Below are 19012 nucleotides of genomic sequence, written 5' to 3'. Positions count from 1 at the left end.
AGGTCATCTACTATTAGCTCCCTTTTCTCCTTTCTAGGAGAAATAGTCAACCAAGTAGGGGTCTTTCAATCCTCTAGGGACCAATGGCCCAGTTGGGGAGTATCTCTGGAGAGGGCACTATGTACAGAAAAAAACCAGATGATAGCAGCTCCACACAACAATCCAAGAAAGTCCTCAGGGTCCCAAGCAACTGGATGGGATTTACAGGTTGCTGATGCTCCCCTGAACCTAAAACAATCAGAATTGTGGGGCTAGACCCATAGGATATCAGAGCTAGAAGAAATGGTAGAGACAATCTAGTTTCACTTCTACATTTCACAGATGAAAAAACTGAGGACACATAGAAAGTTCATGGGGGCCAAACGCTATTTAACATTCAAGGCTCTCCAGAATCAAGCCCCTAACCTTTCTGACCTTAATTCCTTATTCAGTTCTTTCTCTTCCCTCCAGGTGTCACTACTGCTGCGTCTGTCCCCATTTCTTTCCTCCCCACACACTTTTTTTAGAGACAGAATTCTCCACCACACACTCCCCCTCTCCTCATGGATGTAGAGAGTCAGCAAACTGTACCCCAATGACATGACTACGGTGACCCAACGTGGGGTATATATCTCTCTTCCCTCCTCCACACTATCACCAAACTGAGTAAACGTTGGCTTTTGGAGACCAGAAGATGAAAGCTTGAGCCTCAGACTCCAGGCAGTGGGAAAGGCAGGAGCCAAGCGGTTGAGTCAGTTTGGAGGGGACCCTTTATCTCTGTCCCTGTGCCCCTTTTTGTGCCTATTTCTGTCGACATGAGTGTGCCTCTGCTTTTTCAGGCCCCCAGTGCCTGCATGTCACGTGTAGATCGGCTCTGCTGTCCTCCACGGGATGGTGACCTGATGGCTCACCACGGCCACCTGTCCCTCCTGCTGCTCACTCTTCCGCCCGTCCTACCCTGGTCACCACCTCCGAGCAGCTGCCCTTGGGGGAAGGGCCCTACAGCGTGACCGGCACAAGGAGAGGGAGCTAACAAACTAAAGACGGGCAGCGAAAGAACAGGACAGGGTGGGGGAGGGGTCTGAGTAACACCCAAAGAGGGACATAAATGGAAAGAATCCTAAAATCAAAGCTCCAGAGCTGGAAGGGCCATCCGAGGCTGCAGCTGTGTAATCTCCCCCCCACTCACACACACCCCTATTCTGCCCCCGCCCCAGCCATTTTACGGATGAGAAAGTTAAGAGACAGGGAGGTTAAGTTATTTGCCCAGATCACACAGGTAGTGAGCATCAGAAGCAGGATTGGCTCTGAGGCCCCTGGCTCCGGGACCTGAGCTTTTCCCTCTACTAGGAGATACCAGGGAAGCTAGGCTTTTAACAAATATTTATTAACTGAGACTATGGGACTAGAGAGACAATGAGCAATACCTCTTCAGCCCCTCCTTCCTTTGAGAAGCATGGAGCAATGACGGCCCTTTAAATTCCCTGTCCTGCTACCCTGGCCGCCTCCATCTCGACCTGGGACGAGGAGTTACTCTCGGGACCTGACATTTGACGGCTCCCAAGGCAGGAGCTAAAAATATATCTAATGAGGGTTACTTCAGGCCATTGCCACTCCACCCCCGGACCCAGGAATCCCTCCTCGGCACGCGTCCTTTTCTGCTCCGCCCAGCTCTGTCCACCCCACCCGGGACACGGTCGTTCGGGTGGTCTCCATCCACCTAGGCCCTTTCCCTTCAAAAACCCCCACGAGTTCCGCTCTCCACCCCTTGTGCGTTTCCCCAACCAGCACGCAAGCAGGAGGCGGGGGGCGCCTGAGGAGTGGAGGTAGGAGATGGGTCCCTAGCCCAAGTCGGGAGGGGTGTGGTTACAAAAGAACCTAAGCCAATGGACACCCACGGGCAGCGTGACCCCTCCTTCTCCGGGACCGCTTTCTCCCAGTTACTTTGGGTCTTTCTGAGTGGAGGGGAAGACCCGAGCTGGGGAGGTGTGTCTCCCTGGACGGCTCTCATGGCCCGCATCCAATGGGCACAGCAGCGAACGCCCTTCATTTTAGTGGTTCTTGACTTTCCCCGAGCTCCTCCCCTTGGACTCTCTGAGGAAGGCGGAGTTTCTTTGGACCTCCTGGGAGGATCGTGACTTTGGGGGGAGTATGGGATCTCAGCCAATGGGTGTTGCGAGAGGGCGTGGCTAATGTATGGGGGCGTGGTTTGTTGGAGGGGATGGGGACTCTAGGATTCGGTGGGGAGTGGGGGGGTTCGCCGGGTCTCTCCCCTGTGCCGGGGTAAGATAGATACCCGGTTCCCCGCTCCTCTCCAGCTCTACTCCGGGTTCGCCTCCTGGTGTTCCCATTCACCTTCCCCTTTCTTCTCTCCCCAATTCCCTCCTTCCAAATTTTCGCCAGTTCCTTTCCCCTATTTCCCCCAGTCTATCTCCAGTCATCCTTTTTTGCTCCCGACTTCTCTCCAATTCATCCAACTTCTCCCCGGACTCCCAGTTCTATTTCCAATTCTTTTCTGCTATTCCTAGACCCTCTCCCCACCTCCAAGTTTCTTCGCTCTTCGTCGTCACAGAGATGCCGTCGGGGTTTCAGCAGATCTGGTCCGAGGTAGGGAAAACTGGCGTTCTGGGAATTGGGCTGGGAGGGATTTTCTCTAGGTTCCCCCTTTTCCTACCGAGTGTGTGTGCATGCATGTGCGGGGTGGAGCGGGTTGCGTGAGACTCTGGGACTGTGGTGAGTAGGGGGTGGTGCTGGGCGAAGGAGGGGTCGATAGGGGCTTCTGGCTATTTATACCACAGCTGAGCAATCCCGTGACTTCAAGGTTTCACCACTGTGAGAAGGGAGATTCGAGGGGAGGGGTTCGGTAGGCATCTGTCAAAAACCGAATCTAGAAGGCAGAGTGGGGGTGGGGAGTGTCTTATGGAAAGGCGTCAAGTCTCAGATGTGGAGACACGGGGCTCCTGTTCGAGTATAGAACGCGCGGTCATATCGGAAAGATAGCTCGAGCACCAGTACATGCCTTTCTCTGTGTCTCCAGGTCAACGTCCCTGGTGTGATTGATGCCACTGTCTGTGACACCCATGGTCCCATCATGTGTTTGGGGGAGGGGGGAGTTAGAGATGAACATGCAGGATCACTGTCTGGCATGTCATATTCTGAGTCATTTGGGGGATGGGAGGCCTGGACATCTGGGGTCTTGATCAGTCAGGGCATTTGAGTTGTAATTGCTCTGTCCTGTTCCTCTTGGCTAGTTTCCTTCAAGCAAGTCCCTATCCCCGCCCCCCAACACACACACACACACACACACACACACACACATACACACACACACACACACACACACCTGGCTTCTCTCCAGGTCTCTGAACTTTCCCTTTGGCTCCACAGTTAGAGAGGGGGAGGGGAAGGGGGGGAGTGTCATAAGGCGCCCCCCTTCCCCCAGCTTCCAGCTCAGGTTTCCACTGGAGAGACAGTCTGTGCTGCCAGGATCTACCCTGCCAACCTCCACCCTCACCACCACCTTCCCGCCTGACTCCTCTGGGTACCCCCCTCCCCTGCCCCCAGCAAATCTCTGGCTTATTCTCCTACTGAAGAGGGGGGGCCTCTGCAAGAGGAGGGAGCTGAAATTCTTTCCTTTAAGTCTTATTTCAGTGACCTAGATGACCTTATTAGAACTATCCTCTTCAACCTCTTCAGTAGAAAAGGTCTATAAGTTACTTTGATTACTGGGAGGGTGGCAAAAAGATAAGAGGCTCAAGGTGCCAGGATCCGAAGAAGGTTTGGGATCTGGGCTACCAAGAGGTGATAGGAGATAGTCACAGAGGAAAATGGTTTTATAGCCCCCCACTGCTCTTACCCCTGACCAGTTTTATCCTGGTCAAGAACCCATTTGTCCAGCCTTTCAGTTTTTCCCTGGTGGGGGGGAGGGGCTTGTTTCAAGGCTAGAGTGAATTTCTAAGTTCCCATATGTGTGGGGGTGGGTAGATTCCATCTGTTCCTCCTGTTTACACTGGGATCTGAATTAGATTCCTAATATGGCCCAGTTTACTTCATTCAGTGCCCCAGTTATGAGCCTGGGGGTGGAAGGTTAGCTTAAAAATGGTAAGCTCAGAATTCTGGGTCCTTGATGTTGCTTGTTCACTCTCTAGGAGGGGGACCCTCCACAACAGCGGGTGACAGGAACTCTGATCCTTGCAGTATTCTCTGCTGTGCTTGGCTCCCTCCAGTTTGGCTACAACATTGGAGTTATCAATGCCCCACAGAAGGTGAGGGGCCTGGATATTATGGCACTGACGGGGTTGAAGAGGGCTACCTGGGTCCCAGAGGGAAGAGTAGAGGGAGGGTTTTAGATGGATGCTATCCGAAAAGATTTGGAAGAGGGGATAAGATCCTTTTAGAGATAGAAATCGGAAAATGTGATACTTGGAAAACTTGAAAAACAGAGGGCCATTCACAGAAGGGACTCTCCTGAAGCGCATTTGGGATAAGAGTGGGGTAAATGAGTGGAGGTTCTAAAGGAAATTTATCAGTCTTATTGCCTTCTCTTCAGGTGATTGAACAAAGTTACAATGAAACATGGCTGGCACGTCAAGGCCCTGAGGCCCCCAGATCCATCCCCCCAGGCACCCTCACCACTCTCTGGGCTCTCTCTGTTGCCATCTTCTCTGTGGGTGGCATGATCTCCTCCTTCCTCATTGGCATCATCTCCCAGTGGTTGGGCAGGTACCAGGGGCTAAAGTAAGGGGGAGTGTGGGAAAAGGGAGATTTTGCTAGGAGTGGAGAGAATGGGGATGGAGTCACAACATGGGTAATTTCCACCACCACCCCTCACTTCTCCCCACTTACCATCTCTCTTTCTGGGTTTCTATGTCTGACACCTATAGGAAGCGTGCCATGATGGTCAATAATGTTGTGGCTCTTCTGGGAGGAGCACTCATGGGCTTGGCCAAGGCAGCTGCCTCTTATGAGATGCTCATTCTTGGACGATTTCTTATTGGCGCCTTTTCAGGTATTCACTGGGAACCCTCCTGCCCAGTCATTTGGAGGAATTTAAATTTGCCTCCCAGCCTAAGAATCTGGAGGTATGGGCATGGTGGATATGGAATTTTAGGTCTCTCCTATGATCTTTCTCCTGTTTCACCAGGGCTGACATCAGGATTGGTCCCCATGTATGTAGGGGAGATTGCTCCAACTCACCTTCGGGGAGCTTTAGGAACCCTCAATCAGCTGGCCATAGTCATTGGCATCCTGGTAGCCCAGGTAATCAGTTTTTACCCTTTGTCCTTATTGGGGGGATTGAAATGTAGATAAAAGGAGAGTCTTGGGGAGATGGAAAGGCAGAGCCGGCAGAAAAGAGGTGGAGTATAGGATAGGGATAGGGGAAGGAGAAATAAGTTTCATCTCACATCCTCTCTCTTTCTCCTTGCCTCTCCTCCCCCAGGTCCTGGGCTTAGATTCCATGCTGGGAACAGAGACATTGTGGCCACTGCTGATGAGCTTGACTGTGCTTCCTACCCTCCTTCAGCTGGTACTATTGCCCTTCTGCCCAGAGAGCCCCCGATACCTTTATATCATACGTAACCTCGAAGGACCTGCCAGAAAAAGTAAGACACTCCCTCTTTCCAGTGACAAAGGGACCCAAACTCTAAATCCCATGCATCTGACCTACCACTTCCCAACTGTTTTCCCTCAGGATCTCATTCAAGTTTTTATACCCCCTTCTCTATGTCCCTGAGTCTCTTAAGTCCCTGCTTTTGTTAAGGACCCAGGAATTTATCCTCCAGTGCTAGCTCCTCAATCCCCTTTCCAGGTCTGAAGCAACTGACTGGATGGGCAGATGTATCTGGAGCACTAGCAGAGCTGAAGGAGGAGAAACGCCAGCTAGAACGGGAGCAGCCCCTTTCCTTGCTCCAGCTTCTCCACAGCCGGACCCATCGGCAGCCCTTAGTCGTTGCCATTGTGTTGCAACTCAGCCAGCAGCTGTCAGGGATCAATGCTGTAAGGATGTATCCCAAGGACTAGGTACCCTGGGGAGAGGGCTAGGGATAGAAACGTGAAGGAATGGAGATACATAGAGAAATGGGGTTTGAGGTGGGACAATGCCAGGTCATGGAACCAGAAACAAGTAGACTAGAGAATATACAGATTTGAAAGAGGAATGGGGATGATAGAGGAGCTAAAACTTTTGGACAAAAAGCCTTTGGGGGTGGGGGGATGTTAAGGGGAGGGTATTTGTGTTTGTGTCAAGGAAGAAAACTAAATTATTAAATGGGCAGCCACACAGAGACATACTAGATAGAGGGATCAGAAAACTAGGATAATATAAACTGGTTAATAGAAAAGAAGAAGGCTTCTCATCCTTTTTCCATTTCCTTCTCCTCTACACCCAGGTTTTCTACTATTCAACTAGCATCTTTGAGTCAGCAGGGGTAGGACAGCCAGCATATGCCACCATTGGAGCAGGCGTGGTCAACGCAGCTTTCACTTTGGTCTCGGTAAGTGTACTGATGTGGGATCCAGGTAGATCTTTTGCCCTTGAGTCCTTTTATATCCCCAGGATATACAAGCATCGAGCTTGAATGAGCTGCTCCTTGTTCTATTCTCATTGTCTGGACTTTCTTCCCTTTCTCCTTCATCCCTTCCTCCATTTAAACTGTCTACTCAGAGACCCAAGCTTCAGGCCTCTTGCTTTGTTCCCCCCTCCTAGGTATTTCTAGTGGAACGGGCTGGGCGTCGGACACTACATCTCTTGGGCCTGGCTGGAATGTGTGGATGTGCTATCTTGATGACTGTGGCTCTTCTCCTGCTGGTGATGACCTTGGGCTAGGTGGGGGGAGGGGTGGAGAAATGTCAATATCCACTTCTGGGGAGAGTCACCACATTTAGGAAATGCCTGTGAAGCCCTGTTCCCAAAGGAGGGGGAGGGAGTGCACAGCAATGCTATTCCTGAGACAATCTCCATGGTCCCAGAAAGGGGATGTCATCATCGTCAATCCTGTGCTTTCCTTAGACTTCCCAGAAGCGAGGGAACTCAGTAGTCTCCGAGACAGTCATCTCTCCATAGCTGTGGGGGTACTTGCCCTGTGGTTGCTTGAATTTATCATTTTCATCCGAGGTTAGGAGTAGTATAACAAGGCTTTGAGGAAAGTTTGAATTACAACTTTCAGCACTTCCAGAACTTTCCTACTTCCTAGCCCGCAGGGATTCCCCAGGAACTATTGGGGAACAGAGTTCCTGTGTATCCCAATAGACAGATTCTGCTCCTCAGATGCCCTTAGGAGATTTGCTGCGTATTGAGGGAACTAGCTGACCCAGATGTGGCTCTAATTTGTATTTCCCTCAGTTCTCATTGGGATGGCTTTTGGAGCTATCATCTCTCTAAAGGATCCAAGGAATTTCTTACCTAGGGGCAGTTGGTAGCCCAGGACTGCAAGTTGTAGGTTTTCTCTGTACAAAAATATTTGAGGAGCTGGAAGATGCAGAAGAGCATGCAAGATGTAAATGGATTGTCTCTGTCATCCTTACCTCTCAGGAAAGGGTTCCTGCCATGAGCTATGCCAGTATGATAGCCATCTTTGGATTTGTGGCTTTCTTTGAGATTGGCCCAGGTCCTATCCCGTGGTTCATTGTGGCTGAACTCTTTGGTCAGGGACCCCGACCAGCTGCTATGGCTCTGGCTGGCTTCTCCAACTGGACATGTAATTTCATCGTGGGTATGAGCTTCCAGTATATTGCGGTAAGTCCTTCCTTCGCTAACTTGTCATATACATACCATACCCCACAGGTGAATTCCAGGTAGAGATTTTCCCATCAGATCATTAACTGCAGTGTAGGGAAGAGATACCCTAACCTCTTGTTTTGTGTTTTCTGTTCTCTCCATCTCCCTGCCTGCTCCCCTGCTATCACCTGATCCCCAAATACATAAAAACTCAAGACTTAACTGATGGGAAACACACATGTGTATGTATATACACAATCACATATGTATGTATATTTATACATATATATTCATACATGTGCATAGACGTGTATAGACTCCTTTTGTGTCTGTTTCCTATTTATAGAATATAAATTGTTGGAAAAGGCTTCAGAGGCTATCTAGTCCAATTTATACCTAAACAAGGATCCTCTCTACAACACAGCTAACAAATAGTCATTCAGCCTTTACTTGAAGGCCTCCTATTGTTGACCAAGGATTTTCTCAGCCTAGTGGTACAGCAAAGGGAGATTCCCAGACTAGGGAGTGCTCAGAAAAAGTCAAGTCAAGGGGAAGAAATGCAATTTTTTATGAGTAATTATTCTTTGAATTAAATGTATTTAAATAAACAATGGATCTTTGCTCTCAATTCAAATCCTCTTTTCTATAACGCCTACTCCCCTCCCTAAAATAAACTTCGAACCTGCTGTTGGTAGCCCTCCTTCCCCATCCTTATGAGGCCCACCACCCTACCTAAGCTAGTAATCAATCCGGTGGGTTGCTGCCACCCTTCTCCTAAGCTAGCTCCTTCTTCCTTACCTTTGCTCTAGGATGCCTGTGGCCCTTATGTCTTCCTCCTCTTTGCTGTCCTCCTGCTTGGCTTCTTCCTCTTCACCTACTTGAAGGTGCCAGAAACTCGGGGCCGAACATTTGACCAGATATCTGCAGCCTTTCGACGGACCCCATCACTGCTGGAACAGGAGGTGAAACCCAGCACAGAACTTGAATACCTGGGACCAGATGAGAATGACTGAGAGGTGGGGTGGAAGGTGACAAGTACACCTTTCCCCTTCTTCTCCCTTAATTGAACTCTCCTCCTCCCCAAAGCACTTTAAGTTTCCCTTTCCAACCCTCTCAAGGGCAGGAAGGAATATCTTAGGTCTGGTGGTATTGGGGGATAAATTCATGACTTGAATCCCCCCTCCTCCCCAAACCAGTTCCCTTTAGTGTGAATCTCTTGGATTATTTATCTATAGTGGCTGGGTTTTGGGTGTAAATATAGGCAGGGCTCTACCCCCAACCTCCTCACCCCTAAGGGTTCCCTGGTCCTTCCCTTTATCCTTAGCTCCCTCCTGCTTCAAAGAAGGGGAATAACAGAGATCCCTTAAAACTAACTTTTCCAGGTGGGAAAGAATAATATAAGTGTCCTACCTTCCTAAAGAGGAAGAAGTCTAAGGCCCAGCTCCCTAAATTAGCATCCCCTCTTGACTTCATACTAGCAGATTACCCCTCACATACCACCTGACAAAGTCAAATAAATGGGTGGTAGGCAGTGGGGGAATTCTCATGCTGAGAAAGCTCTAGAGAAGGTACTGTTCACTCTTTTCATTCTGTCATTTGGGGAGACTGTGCATATAGTGGGGAGAATTCTGGGGGAGATACCTCCCTTCACTCCATTCTGTCCTTTGAGAAGATTGTGCACATAGTGGGAGAGAGCTCTAGAAGAAATAGATACCTCCTTTCATTCTGCATTTTGGGGAGATTGGTGGGGAACACACCTCCCTTTATTCTGTCCTTTGGGGAATATCAGCCCAAATATGCCAGTAGGTCTTTCTCCTTTGTGGATTCCCACTTAAGTTGGGGCATTGTCTCCCACTGAACTCACTCTCACCCTGAAGTGGATTTTGTACAGGTAGCCCTTGGAGCTCCTGACCAAAAAAAGAAAAAAGTGGAGGCTTCTGTTGGTGTAATAAAAAGGCTGATTGGAGCCTTAGAACATTTTTATATGTTTGTGTAGAAAAAACAAAACAGATTATATTTAATGTATATATAAAGGTCACTGTATAAAAGGCAAGTGTGCTACTTCTTTAAAGCAATACAGAATTAGAGCTGACTCTTTCTCAATCTTGAGACAACCTTGAGACTTCTGTTAGTGTCTGCCCCATCCTCTCTCCTCTGTTCCTTTAATTCTTCTGACTCTCACAAGCCTTCTTTTGATCCTGAAGCATGCTCTAGCCTCATAGCAATAGTTTGTACACCCACCAAGTAGACTGCCCCACCCCCACGGGACCAATATTCCCACACACTCATTGATCACTCAAATACTAACTCATCACCCTAGGTTCTGGTTCTGAGAACAGAGTAGAGGCAAAAACATGGACAGCTGTGCAAATTTTTTTTTTTTTTTACTGGAGGCTCAGGTGGCACATGACATTTCACCAAATGGCTTCAGAGTTTGGGGTGAGGAAGGGAGAAGACCCAAAAAATAAACTAGGGTGGGGGGGAAGGGAGATCTGGCTCCAGTGGACAAAGGATGTACTCCCTTCCTTCCACCCTTGGGGGTAGGGGTGGGGGGGTTGAACCAAATTAAAAAGTTGTTCTACCCTCCTGGGTCCTGGGAAGGAGGGACAGGGTGAAGGCTGCTGTTTCAATGTCATGGATTTGCTTTGGAGGGGGGGTAGGAGACAGGGAAGGAGCAGTTGGAAAAAGTCGGCAGATACCTAAGGAAGAGAAACAAATCGAAGAGAAAAATGAAGGTCTTGAAGAATATTTGAAGATGTAACTCCCACTCCCTCCAACCCCCACCCTAGGCTTTCCATATGGCTTCAGACACTGGGATACTCAACCAGATAGCTGCTCTAGTTGTCCCCCTAGTTGGAATCACTCCAGTAAGGTGGTAGGGGAGTCCCCACTGGTTATAGGGATTGAGGTCTGAAGAGCAAAGAATAGTTAGAAGTGAGAAGAAGTGTATCTATATAGCTACAATGCCTAATCACGACCCACTCTTACCTGTTCTCTACTCCCTGTTGCCCAAGTCTACCTAACTCCCCCAATCCTATCCCCCAGGTCCCCCCATCCTTCACCTGCCCAAAATTCACATCCACAAGCTGGTGCTGTGGTTCCAATCGGGGCTGGGAAGGTGTGTCCGCAGGAGGTGGCATGGGCTTGACTGCCTCTGCTGGGGTCTCCTGATGGGTAGGGGCACCTGCAGGGGGTGGGCCCGGGGGTACTGGCTCTTTGTTATCAGCCTGCATGGAGAAGGACATGGGAGAGGGCTGGTTTCAGCTTTCTCCTTCCTATTTTCATAACCACTACCCCACACATAGTTTAATTTTCCCTAGGCCTGACCTCAGGGGCTGTAGTCTGCCGGGGACCAGGAGGCTGTTGCCTCCTACGTTGAAAGTAAGGCCGATTTCGGGGGCGCTGGGGCTCAGGCCTTGAGCCATCTGTGGGACCCTGGCTGGGTTTGGTCTCTCCATCTCCACCTTCTGTGGTAGGCTGCTGTGGAGGCCGAGGACGGAAAGGCCTGGGCATTGGGGAGAAAAATCATATCAAGATTAGGTTGGCATTCTTCCTGCCTGCCACCCCCCACTTTAGCCCTTTGGTTTTCCAACCCACTTGGTTCTGCCTTGGAAAGGACATACAGTTGCTAATAAGCCACAAGTCATGAGCTCAGGCCCACAGTTTTGGCTTGCTCCAACCTCTTCAGAGCTAGGTATCCTGCTCTTAAGTTTTGTATCCTTAGAAGATAGGCACACTGCCTCCAAATTTCCTACCCCTAATCTCAGTCATTTATTGCTTTTCTTAGAGCTCAATGTCCACTTTTAAGAAAACTAGTAGTAACTGTAGAAGAGGAAAGGGGCTCATGGACATGGCTACGTACAAATCAATTTTTAGATATTATAGCTGAGAAAGGGGGAGGTATGCTTACCTTCGATATCTGGGTCGGAATCTGGGTGGAGGTGCCCGTTCATCTCCCTGCTGCTGGTCCCCTTCTAAGGGGGCTGGGTCTTTGGGTTCTACCCCATCAGTACCCTTAAGATATAACAAAATGGATTTGTGAATTTTCAAAATATATAAAGCTGGGGTCGGGTTCCACTTTCTAGAACCAAGACACCCTTAGCTTAGCCTGTTTGACACAACAGTTCCACACAAAGACCCAAGCAACTTTTCTCTCCCTTCTCCTTCCCCTCCCTCCCCCCACCATGTTTTTCTTATAAGTAGTTTAGTGAATAGAAACACTGGATCAAATTCTGCCTCAGACACTATCTGTGTGACCACAGGAAAGTCATTGGGAGTAGGACTCAGTGATCTCTGAGGTCTCTTCTGGTTCAAAAAACTATGATCCGATGATCCCTTTTAATATCTTACTTTTCTCCTACAGCCATGGCACTACCTAGTTCTTGGCTTCCTCCTTCTAGGCCTTTGCCCTCTAGGGATACCAGCAACACAAACCTCTCACCTCCATAGGCTGCTGCTGGTTGGAGGGGCGAGGGCCCCTAACAAAACGTCTTCGGTAAAAGAAGGGGGGTGGGCGGCGGCGTCGAGGTCGCTGAGTGGGGTCCTCAACCCGTTCCCCTTCACTACCTGGCTCTGCTACCCCTGTAGGGGCCTCTGCCACCAGGGGTGGGGGTGCAGCTGGGCGTGGCCGGGGAATAAATCTACGAAAACGGCGTCGGTTGGGAGCATAGCGACTGCCCTTCACTGGTACCCCCCCTGGACCAGTCACATTAGCAGCTTCTGCACCCTGGGATGGAAAAAATCAGAACTCTTTCCCAACTCCAACTCCCCTCTGCCCACCCCACATGACCCACTCAGAACATGTCACTGACTTCTTACTCTTTTCTTAGGGCTTCTATTCTTTTTCTTTAGGGCCCTCAGAGGGCACTAAAATGAATTTAGAACCTCTTCTCTAGCATCCCAACTCCTGACTGGGAGTAATCCACTGAGGCAGCCCCCATACCTTCTAGACTGGAAGAAGGGACAGAAAGTGGGATAGATAATAACCTCATGAGGTTCTGAGGCCCAGGATTACCCTTCCCTTAATCCTTAATCTTCCATGGTCTTCCATGCCCCTCCACAAATCCCCCAAACCTTCTCTCCTTCCACGACATCAAACTCCACTGTTTCCCCATCCCCAACACTGCGCAGAAACTTCCGAGGGTTGTTTCTTTTAATGGCTGTCTGGTTGGGGAAAAAGCAGTGAGTAGTGCTGGGACAAGACAGGAAGACACAGATATCTTTTACCCATTAATAGCAAATACTCATTTTCTTAATGCTCAATAAACTACATATTCAGTTATTTTGGGGGCAAGGAGAAGGATTTGCCCAACGTAGACCAAAGGCTTACATGTAAGACTAGGGACCTTAGTATCTTGCTGTTCAAACCTACCTCCCCACCCAGACATCCTTAGGGATTTCCCATTAGGGAAATTTGATTCTGTGTGAGAGGAAGACATAGCAACTTACAACAGAATATAGGTATAGCTATGGTAAGATTCAGAATTAGACAAAGTTTGTTTTCGTATCCATTCTATTCCCCAAATTTATCAACTTGATTTAGGTCATTTTTCCTCATCAGTTAAAATATTACTGACCTGGTAGCTAACCTGAGCAACTAATTTATGCCACATTAAGGGCATGAGAGGCAAGTGTGGATAGAGAGCTGAACTCAAAAGTGAGAAAGACCTGAGCTCATGTCCAGACTCTGACACATACTGGTTGTGTGATCCTGGGAAAGCCCCTTAACTTCTCAGTGCTCTAGGTAAATATGATTATAAGTTGAAGAGAAGGTACTGACTCACATTGAGAGATGCAGTTCCCTATTCCAATTCAATCACAGGCCCAGTCCCTATTCCTACTAACAGGCTCTACCCATTTCTAACAGGTTACTGTGAATTAACAGAAGCTTTTGATGCTTTAAAAGTGACTAATGATAGTTATTTCAGGCACTTGTCACAGATGGGGCATAATGGGATTGTAGGCAATAGTAATAGCCTTTTTAGGATTGCCATAGCACAGATTCCCATTCTGAGGATGTTAAGACTAAACAAGTAGAGATGTTCATTAAGTGACATTCAGAATAGGAAATGATCCTTGTCTTGTATCCTTAGATCCTACCTGAGAAGCAAGCCTGACTCTTACCTGGTGGACAAAGACATCCTCCTTGGTGTCATTCCTGTGAAATGGGAAGGGGCATCATTAGGGGGGGCGGAATCGATGTTTGGGATTTTGGGGGCATAGTCCAAATATGACTTCCCTCTTCCTAACCAGTTAACTGTTACTTTCTTACCCAGTACTTCTGAAAGAGGTTGTTTTTTGTTGTTGTTTTTTTTTTAAAGGGAGGGATGGTCCCGGCAGGCATTAAGAGAGTATCAGCAGCTGTCAGGGACTCCAGGTGGGAAAGGGTAAAGTCAGGTCAAGGTGTGGCCAGAGAGAGGAAGGGCACAAATCTAGAACCCAGGTGAGAAAACTAGCCTTGTGGGAAACTGGCAAAGGCACCTTGAACCTGCCAAGGCGCCCAAGAAATGGGACAGCTCTCTGCTTGCTTCTGCCCCACCTTCTACACCCAGGGGCAACTCAAGAACTGGGTGGTGCTGGGTGAAGCTGTTCCTCCTCCCCTTTTCAAAGTGGTTGGAAAATTCCACTCTACCTCCTTCCTTCTTCCTTGCAGAAGGAGGGAGAAAGGTGGGGGAGGTGGAACAGGAGATGCAGAACAGGTTTGGGAAGGGGAGACAAAGAGCCAGGAACCCTCACCAAGAGGCCACTGGGCCCCCTCTACCCCCAACCCTGACTCCAGATCTGTGGATGGATCCCAGTTCCTAGGGTCAGGACATTCCCACTTGACTGGAAACCCTGGTGAGAACAAGTTGGAGGGAGATTTAAGTGAAGAAGTAGAAATACTCATCCATTGTCTACCCCTATCCTTGCCATAATCCTAACATACCCTATCTCTAATGCCTTCCCAAAGACTGGATGTTTCAGACACTAAAGCAGCTGAGTTTGCCAAAGGTCAGACTGCTAAGAGGCTGCCTGGGATCTTCCCGAGAGACAAACCGGGCAGGGAGCCGATGTTGGTGGAGAGCCTACTGGGGGAGACCTCACTTTTGACTTTCCTTTATATTTAACATTCAGAGTCTTAACTGAAGTTTCAAAGGCGGCGGAGTAGATAACCTCCTGTTTCCACCTGATAGGAAGGAAGGTGTATCCTAGAATTAATACTGAGCCAATCTTTCCTTCTAAGGATTACTGAAGAGGGGAAAGGAACACCTCCGAGAGGAAATTGAAGGGAGGTGGAGATCTTCCCGCCCCGCTCCGAGAGTAGGAAAAGCTCTTCACACTTATCCTGCCTCGAAGGCACGGCAAATAAGAGGCAACTGGGCAATTCCAAGGGGGTGTGGCAGACTTGCAGCCAAGTTGGTGGATTCCTAGAGAATTAACTCTCTGCTGTAGGATAAAACGGGAAGAGAGGGCTCAACTAGGGAAGGCTTCATCTTCCATATAAGGGCGTGGTATTTGTGCAGTGGTTAAAGACGTTCAAATCAGCTTCAGCTGACATTTGAGGCAACCATGTGCCTCAAAAAAGGGTCTGGATGAAGTTATGGATCCTCCAACCACACAGTCAGCCCAGTTTTAGAGGACATCCCCACCCCTTCCCTGCCTTAGGTACCTGTTGATGAATCCATAACCATTTCGGACGTTGAACCATTTGACAGTGCCCAGAACTTGGGTTGCTGCCAGGGGGGAGGTCCAAATAGGGAGAATAGGGCAGGGGAAGAGAGATGGAGTTAGGCTCAATCGGTTCTGAGCACACATCAAAGTCCAGCCCCACTCCTAAACTATTCTCAGCAGGACAGCCACACCTGCTCAGCTTCAGGGAACTTAATCTATCCCCCAACCAATTCTACTTCTTTGAACTTCCAAATAACCCGACCTCATGCTCCATAGAGCTCCTAAATTTCATCACGTTCAATTCCAAGGTACCTCCCTCACAGTCAACGCTGCCCCTCCCCTGCCAGTGTCCCCCACCTAGGGGACAAGGTCCCCGAGCGCTTCCTGAGTCTAGCTGCCTCGCCCGGGTCCTTCAATGGGGCTCCGCCTTGCCCCGAGGCTGGGCTCACCCGGCTGCCGCCTCTTCCTGACCTTGGCCCCTCATTCACCTGCACCCTTAGCTCTACCCATCCAACCAGAGCTTCCTCCCGTGGCCCCCTCAGGTGTTAGGCCCCCAGAACCGGCCCCCTCACCCAGCACCGGTTTGTCCGCCTGGCTCCGGGCGGGGGGTGCGGGGGTCCCTGGGGCTGCAGTCGTCGGGGCGCCTGGGGCTGCGGGGCCCGGAGCTGCGGGGATCCCGGCGGGGGGCGGGGCGGGGGCGGCTCCCACTCCCCCTCCCATCCCGCCACCTCCAACGCCGGATTTCTGCAGGTCACCCCCGGGCGACACCACCCCGACCCCCGCCGCATCCGCCGCCGGGGCAGCTGCCGCCGTCTCCGCCTCGCTCATCCCGCCGGGTCCGGTACCGGCCCCCACCGCCTCCGTTGCCGCCGCCTCCTCCACCTCCTCCTCCTCCTCCTCCTCCTCCGCCCCGGCCCCTCCCCCCCGCCCGCGCGCTCCCACTCTCGCCCGGCCCGCTAGCGCCCCGCCTCCCCGCCCGGTCCTCGCGCCCCGAGCCTCTCCCTCGCACCACTCCCCCTCCCCGCTCCTCGCCGCTGCCGGAGGCCAAGCCAAGCCGAGGTGTGAGGAGAGACTCCGTGAAGACTCCCTCTTCCCCGCCCCCCAGCCTACAGAGGACCAACAAGCCCAGCCCACGCGCTAATCCCGACCCGTCCCACCCCCAGGCTTCGCACGTGAGCCCGTTTCCCTCGCACCCAGGACTGTAGCCCTGTCTTGGCCCCGCCCACCGAACTGGACCACGTGGCTCCAGTGGGTCCACTACCATTGGCTGGTAGTTTCTTTTCTCCCCTCCCCCTCCTTTTCCTTCCCCGCTCCATCCCTTTCCACCCGCCGCGGGAAATCAAACCGACCTGTCATACCCCAACCGCCACCTGCCGGCCCCGGGAGGGGCGGGGCTCCGCGAGTTCCCCCGTTGTCCTTGGCTACGGAGGAGGGAGAGGCAGCTGCGGCTTGGGTTCTGTGTGCTCGCGTTGCCCTACCTGCGGACGCGGTTCCCGGAGTCGCGCCACGCCCGGCAGAGTGGCGCCCCCGACACTCCCCTTTGGTCCTCCCAGCTTCGGCCGCCTCCGTGGTCCCCATTCCCCATCCGCCTTCCCCCTGCCCAGGCACCCCAGCGCTGCTTTTGTGGAGTCGGGAGCGGGATGCGTGAGAGAGGTTGCACGTTCCAAATGGGGCTGGGGACTTCTCTTTGATAGCTGTGCGCAGGAGATGGAGGGAAAGGAGACTGGGACCGTGGAACAGGTGTGGGGATCCTCGGGGTGGAGCTTAGAGACGAGGCGGTGCTGCCTGGAAGACGAGAGCACGAGGTATTGACGGATCTGGAGAATGAATGCTCTGCCACCGAAGCTCGTAATATAAAAAATAAAAACAAAAAATAAATCCTTCGGACTGGAGTGACGCTGCTCGACAGTCAACATCGGTTAGCTGAAGAATGTTAACCAGGAACCAGAAGTTGTCTAAATTAATCATGCTAGATGGAACCGGATTCATTCCAGAGATTGACAACCACTGCCTACAGTCCTTGTCGCCTCAGGGTTTGGAGTGACCATCCTGAGAAGTTGTCCCTTGCTCCCTTCGTGGAATGCTCAGTCACCCTCAGGACCCAGTAGATTTGGGGTGGGTTGCTGAAAACTGACTCTTCCTCCATCCTATCTCTGGCAAACTCCCAGCTTCTGCCTTTCCATCTCCTGTCCCTGTGATTCAGTCAATGTTTACTGCAGCCAAAATTCTTTTACTCAGGTACTGATACTAATATCGCTCCAGATACTCTCCCCTTTGTCCACCTCGGCCCTACCACTCCACAGTTAACTTCCTTTACCCCCAGGAACCGCTGCTCCAATATTAACAAACGCCCCCTTTGGTCTAGAGCTCTTCAGGTGTACACTCATCTGTAACTAACAAACCTGGCTCCCTCTAGAAGCCTCTGTACCTCTGTCAACCCTCTATGGTACTCGATGCTCTTTCATGCCCTTGGTGACACTGAGACATGGAGAATGACCACACTCTCTGACATTTCCAGACTCTCGCATTGCCACCATTGCCAGCAACCTCTCTTTAAAGTTCGAGCCGTCTTTAATTACTTTAGATTTTTATTGTAGTCATTTCCTAGATTCTAGAGAAAGGAAAGGAGAATGAATGACCTGGCCCAGGATCTTCCTTGCCAACCTAAACACCGCTACAACCTTGCTTACATGCTGATATTTCCTCCACTATAGAGGCTTCCCGACATCAGCTCCTATGAATTATACCTTTACTCCACTTCATTGACTACAGAGATAGTTCTAGTCTTGATATTATCACCCATAACTGTGCTATCTTCATGATTCAGAATTTTTAATTCCTCTTTTTTATGATAAACTTTTATCCTTCCATCCCTCTACCTCACTCCTAAGCCTACTCCTCATTTTTACCTTTAAATTTAGTTTCTCCCATCTCCTTGTTTTTTTTTAATCCAACATATTGCTGTGCCTGAAGACTGCTCTTCCTTCTAGTATTTACAATGAATTGACCAATTCAACTAGACGCTATCCTCTACCATTAAATCCTTTGCTTTGTTCTTTTGCTATTCCTATATTGCCAAACCCAAGCTTAGATTTCCCCAACCCACAGCTTTCTTTCTCCACTAATCCTCCTGTGCTGCTGAATGCCTCTGGAGAAAGCCACACAACTGTGCTTAATCTAACCTCAACTGTCAAATCTCAACTATATCCTACATTGCTATGTGTTGGTTTTATTCTTTTCGAAATCAAATACTATGAACTCTGAATTTTACACCTCAAAAACCCTTCTGCATCATCCTATGTTCTTTGCTCCTTTATTTCAGTTATTGAGAAAGAGTGACACTTCTTGCCAAGGCTACCCATTCTACTTGGACCCTTGAATGAGTTCCTCTCCTCTGGGAACTGTTCGCCCCCCTTGATCTCTTTCTCATCTTCCATAGCTCCTTCCCTGGTGTTTATAAATATTTCTAAATGTCCTCCATTCTTAAACTTCCACTTGATCTTGACAAGTCCTTAAGCTATCTCCCTTTATCGTCTCCTTTTCACAGCCAAAAGTCTAGCACTAGCCATTTATGTTCAGTTACCTCCACTCTTTAACTCTTTACAACCCAGCTTCCAACTAGTAGCACTCTACTGAAATTGCTCTCTCCAGCTGCTAAATTCAATG

The 19012-nt window shown here is 50.0% G+C and overlaps 2 protein-coding genes across 7 annotated transcripts; one reads left to right on the top strand and one right to left on the bottom strand.

Annotated features, from left to right (window-relative positions):
* The first annotated feature begins 1668 nt into the window (after positions 1-1668).
* SLC2A4 (solute carrier family 2 member 4) lies at positions 1669-9744 on the top strand. 3 transcript variants are annotated; one of them, XM_072641245.1, is made up of 12 exons: positions 1669-1805; positions 2508-2586; positions 4128-4244; positions 4529-4701; positions 4863-4987; positions 5123-5238; positions 5420-5582; positions 5789-5976; positions 6369-6473; positions 6686-6787; positions 7511-7714; positions 8506-9744. In XM_072641245.1, the coding sequence occupies exons 2-12, from the start codon at positions 2554-2556 to the stop codon at positions 8707-8709; spliced, it is 1530 nt and encodes a 509-aa protein (XP_072497346.1). In that variant the 5' UTR covers positions 1669-1805; positions 2508-2553; the 3' UTR covers positions 8710-9744. The 3 variants fall into 3 exon arrangements, with proteins under 3 accessions (XP_072497346.1, XP_072497345.1, XP_072497344.1); XM_072641244.1 differs by lacking the exon at positions 1669-1805 and adding an exon at positions 2155-2173; XM_072641243.1 differs by lacking the exon at positions 1669-1805 and adding an exon at positions 2207-2262.
* A 312-nt stretch (positions 9745-10056) lies between these two features.
* On the bottom strand, positions 10057-17214 carry YBX2 (Y-box binding protein 2). Of its 4 annotated transcripts, none has more exons than XM_072641247.1 (10): positions 16696-17214; positions 15345-15408; positions 13820-13853; positions 12770-12859; positions 12138-12422; positions 11607-11710; positions 11024-11201; positions 10774-10923; positions 10522-10606; positions 10057-10395 (listed from the first exon to the last, which is right to left on the bottom strand). In XM_072641247.1, exons 1-9 carry the CDS (start codon positions 16922-16924, stop codon positions 10556-10558), a joined length of 1185 nt encoding a protein of 394 aa, XP_072497348.1. In that variant the 5' UTR covers positions 16925-17214; the 3' UTR covers positions 10057-10395; positions 10522-10555. The 4 variants fall into 4 exon arrangements, with proteins under 4 accessions (XP_072497348.1, XP_072497347.1, XP_072497350.1 ...); XM_072641246.1 differs by lacking the exon at positions 16696-17214 and adding an exon at positions 15919-16520; XM_072641249.1 differs by lacking the exon at positions 10774-10923.
* Positions 17215-19012: the final 1798 nt, after the last annotated feature.

The sequence above is a fragment of the Notamacropus eugenii genome, chromosome 2, assembly GCF_028372415.1.
Source record: "Notamacropus eugenii isolate mMacEug1 chromosome 2, mMacEug1.pri_v2, whole genome shotgun sequence".
Lineage (NCBI taxonomy): Eukaryota > Metazoa > Chordata > Mammalia > Diprotodontia > Macropodidae > Notamacropus > Notamacropus eugenii.
This window is presented reverse-complemented; position numbering and strand designations above follow the sequence as displayed.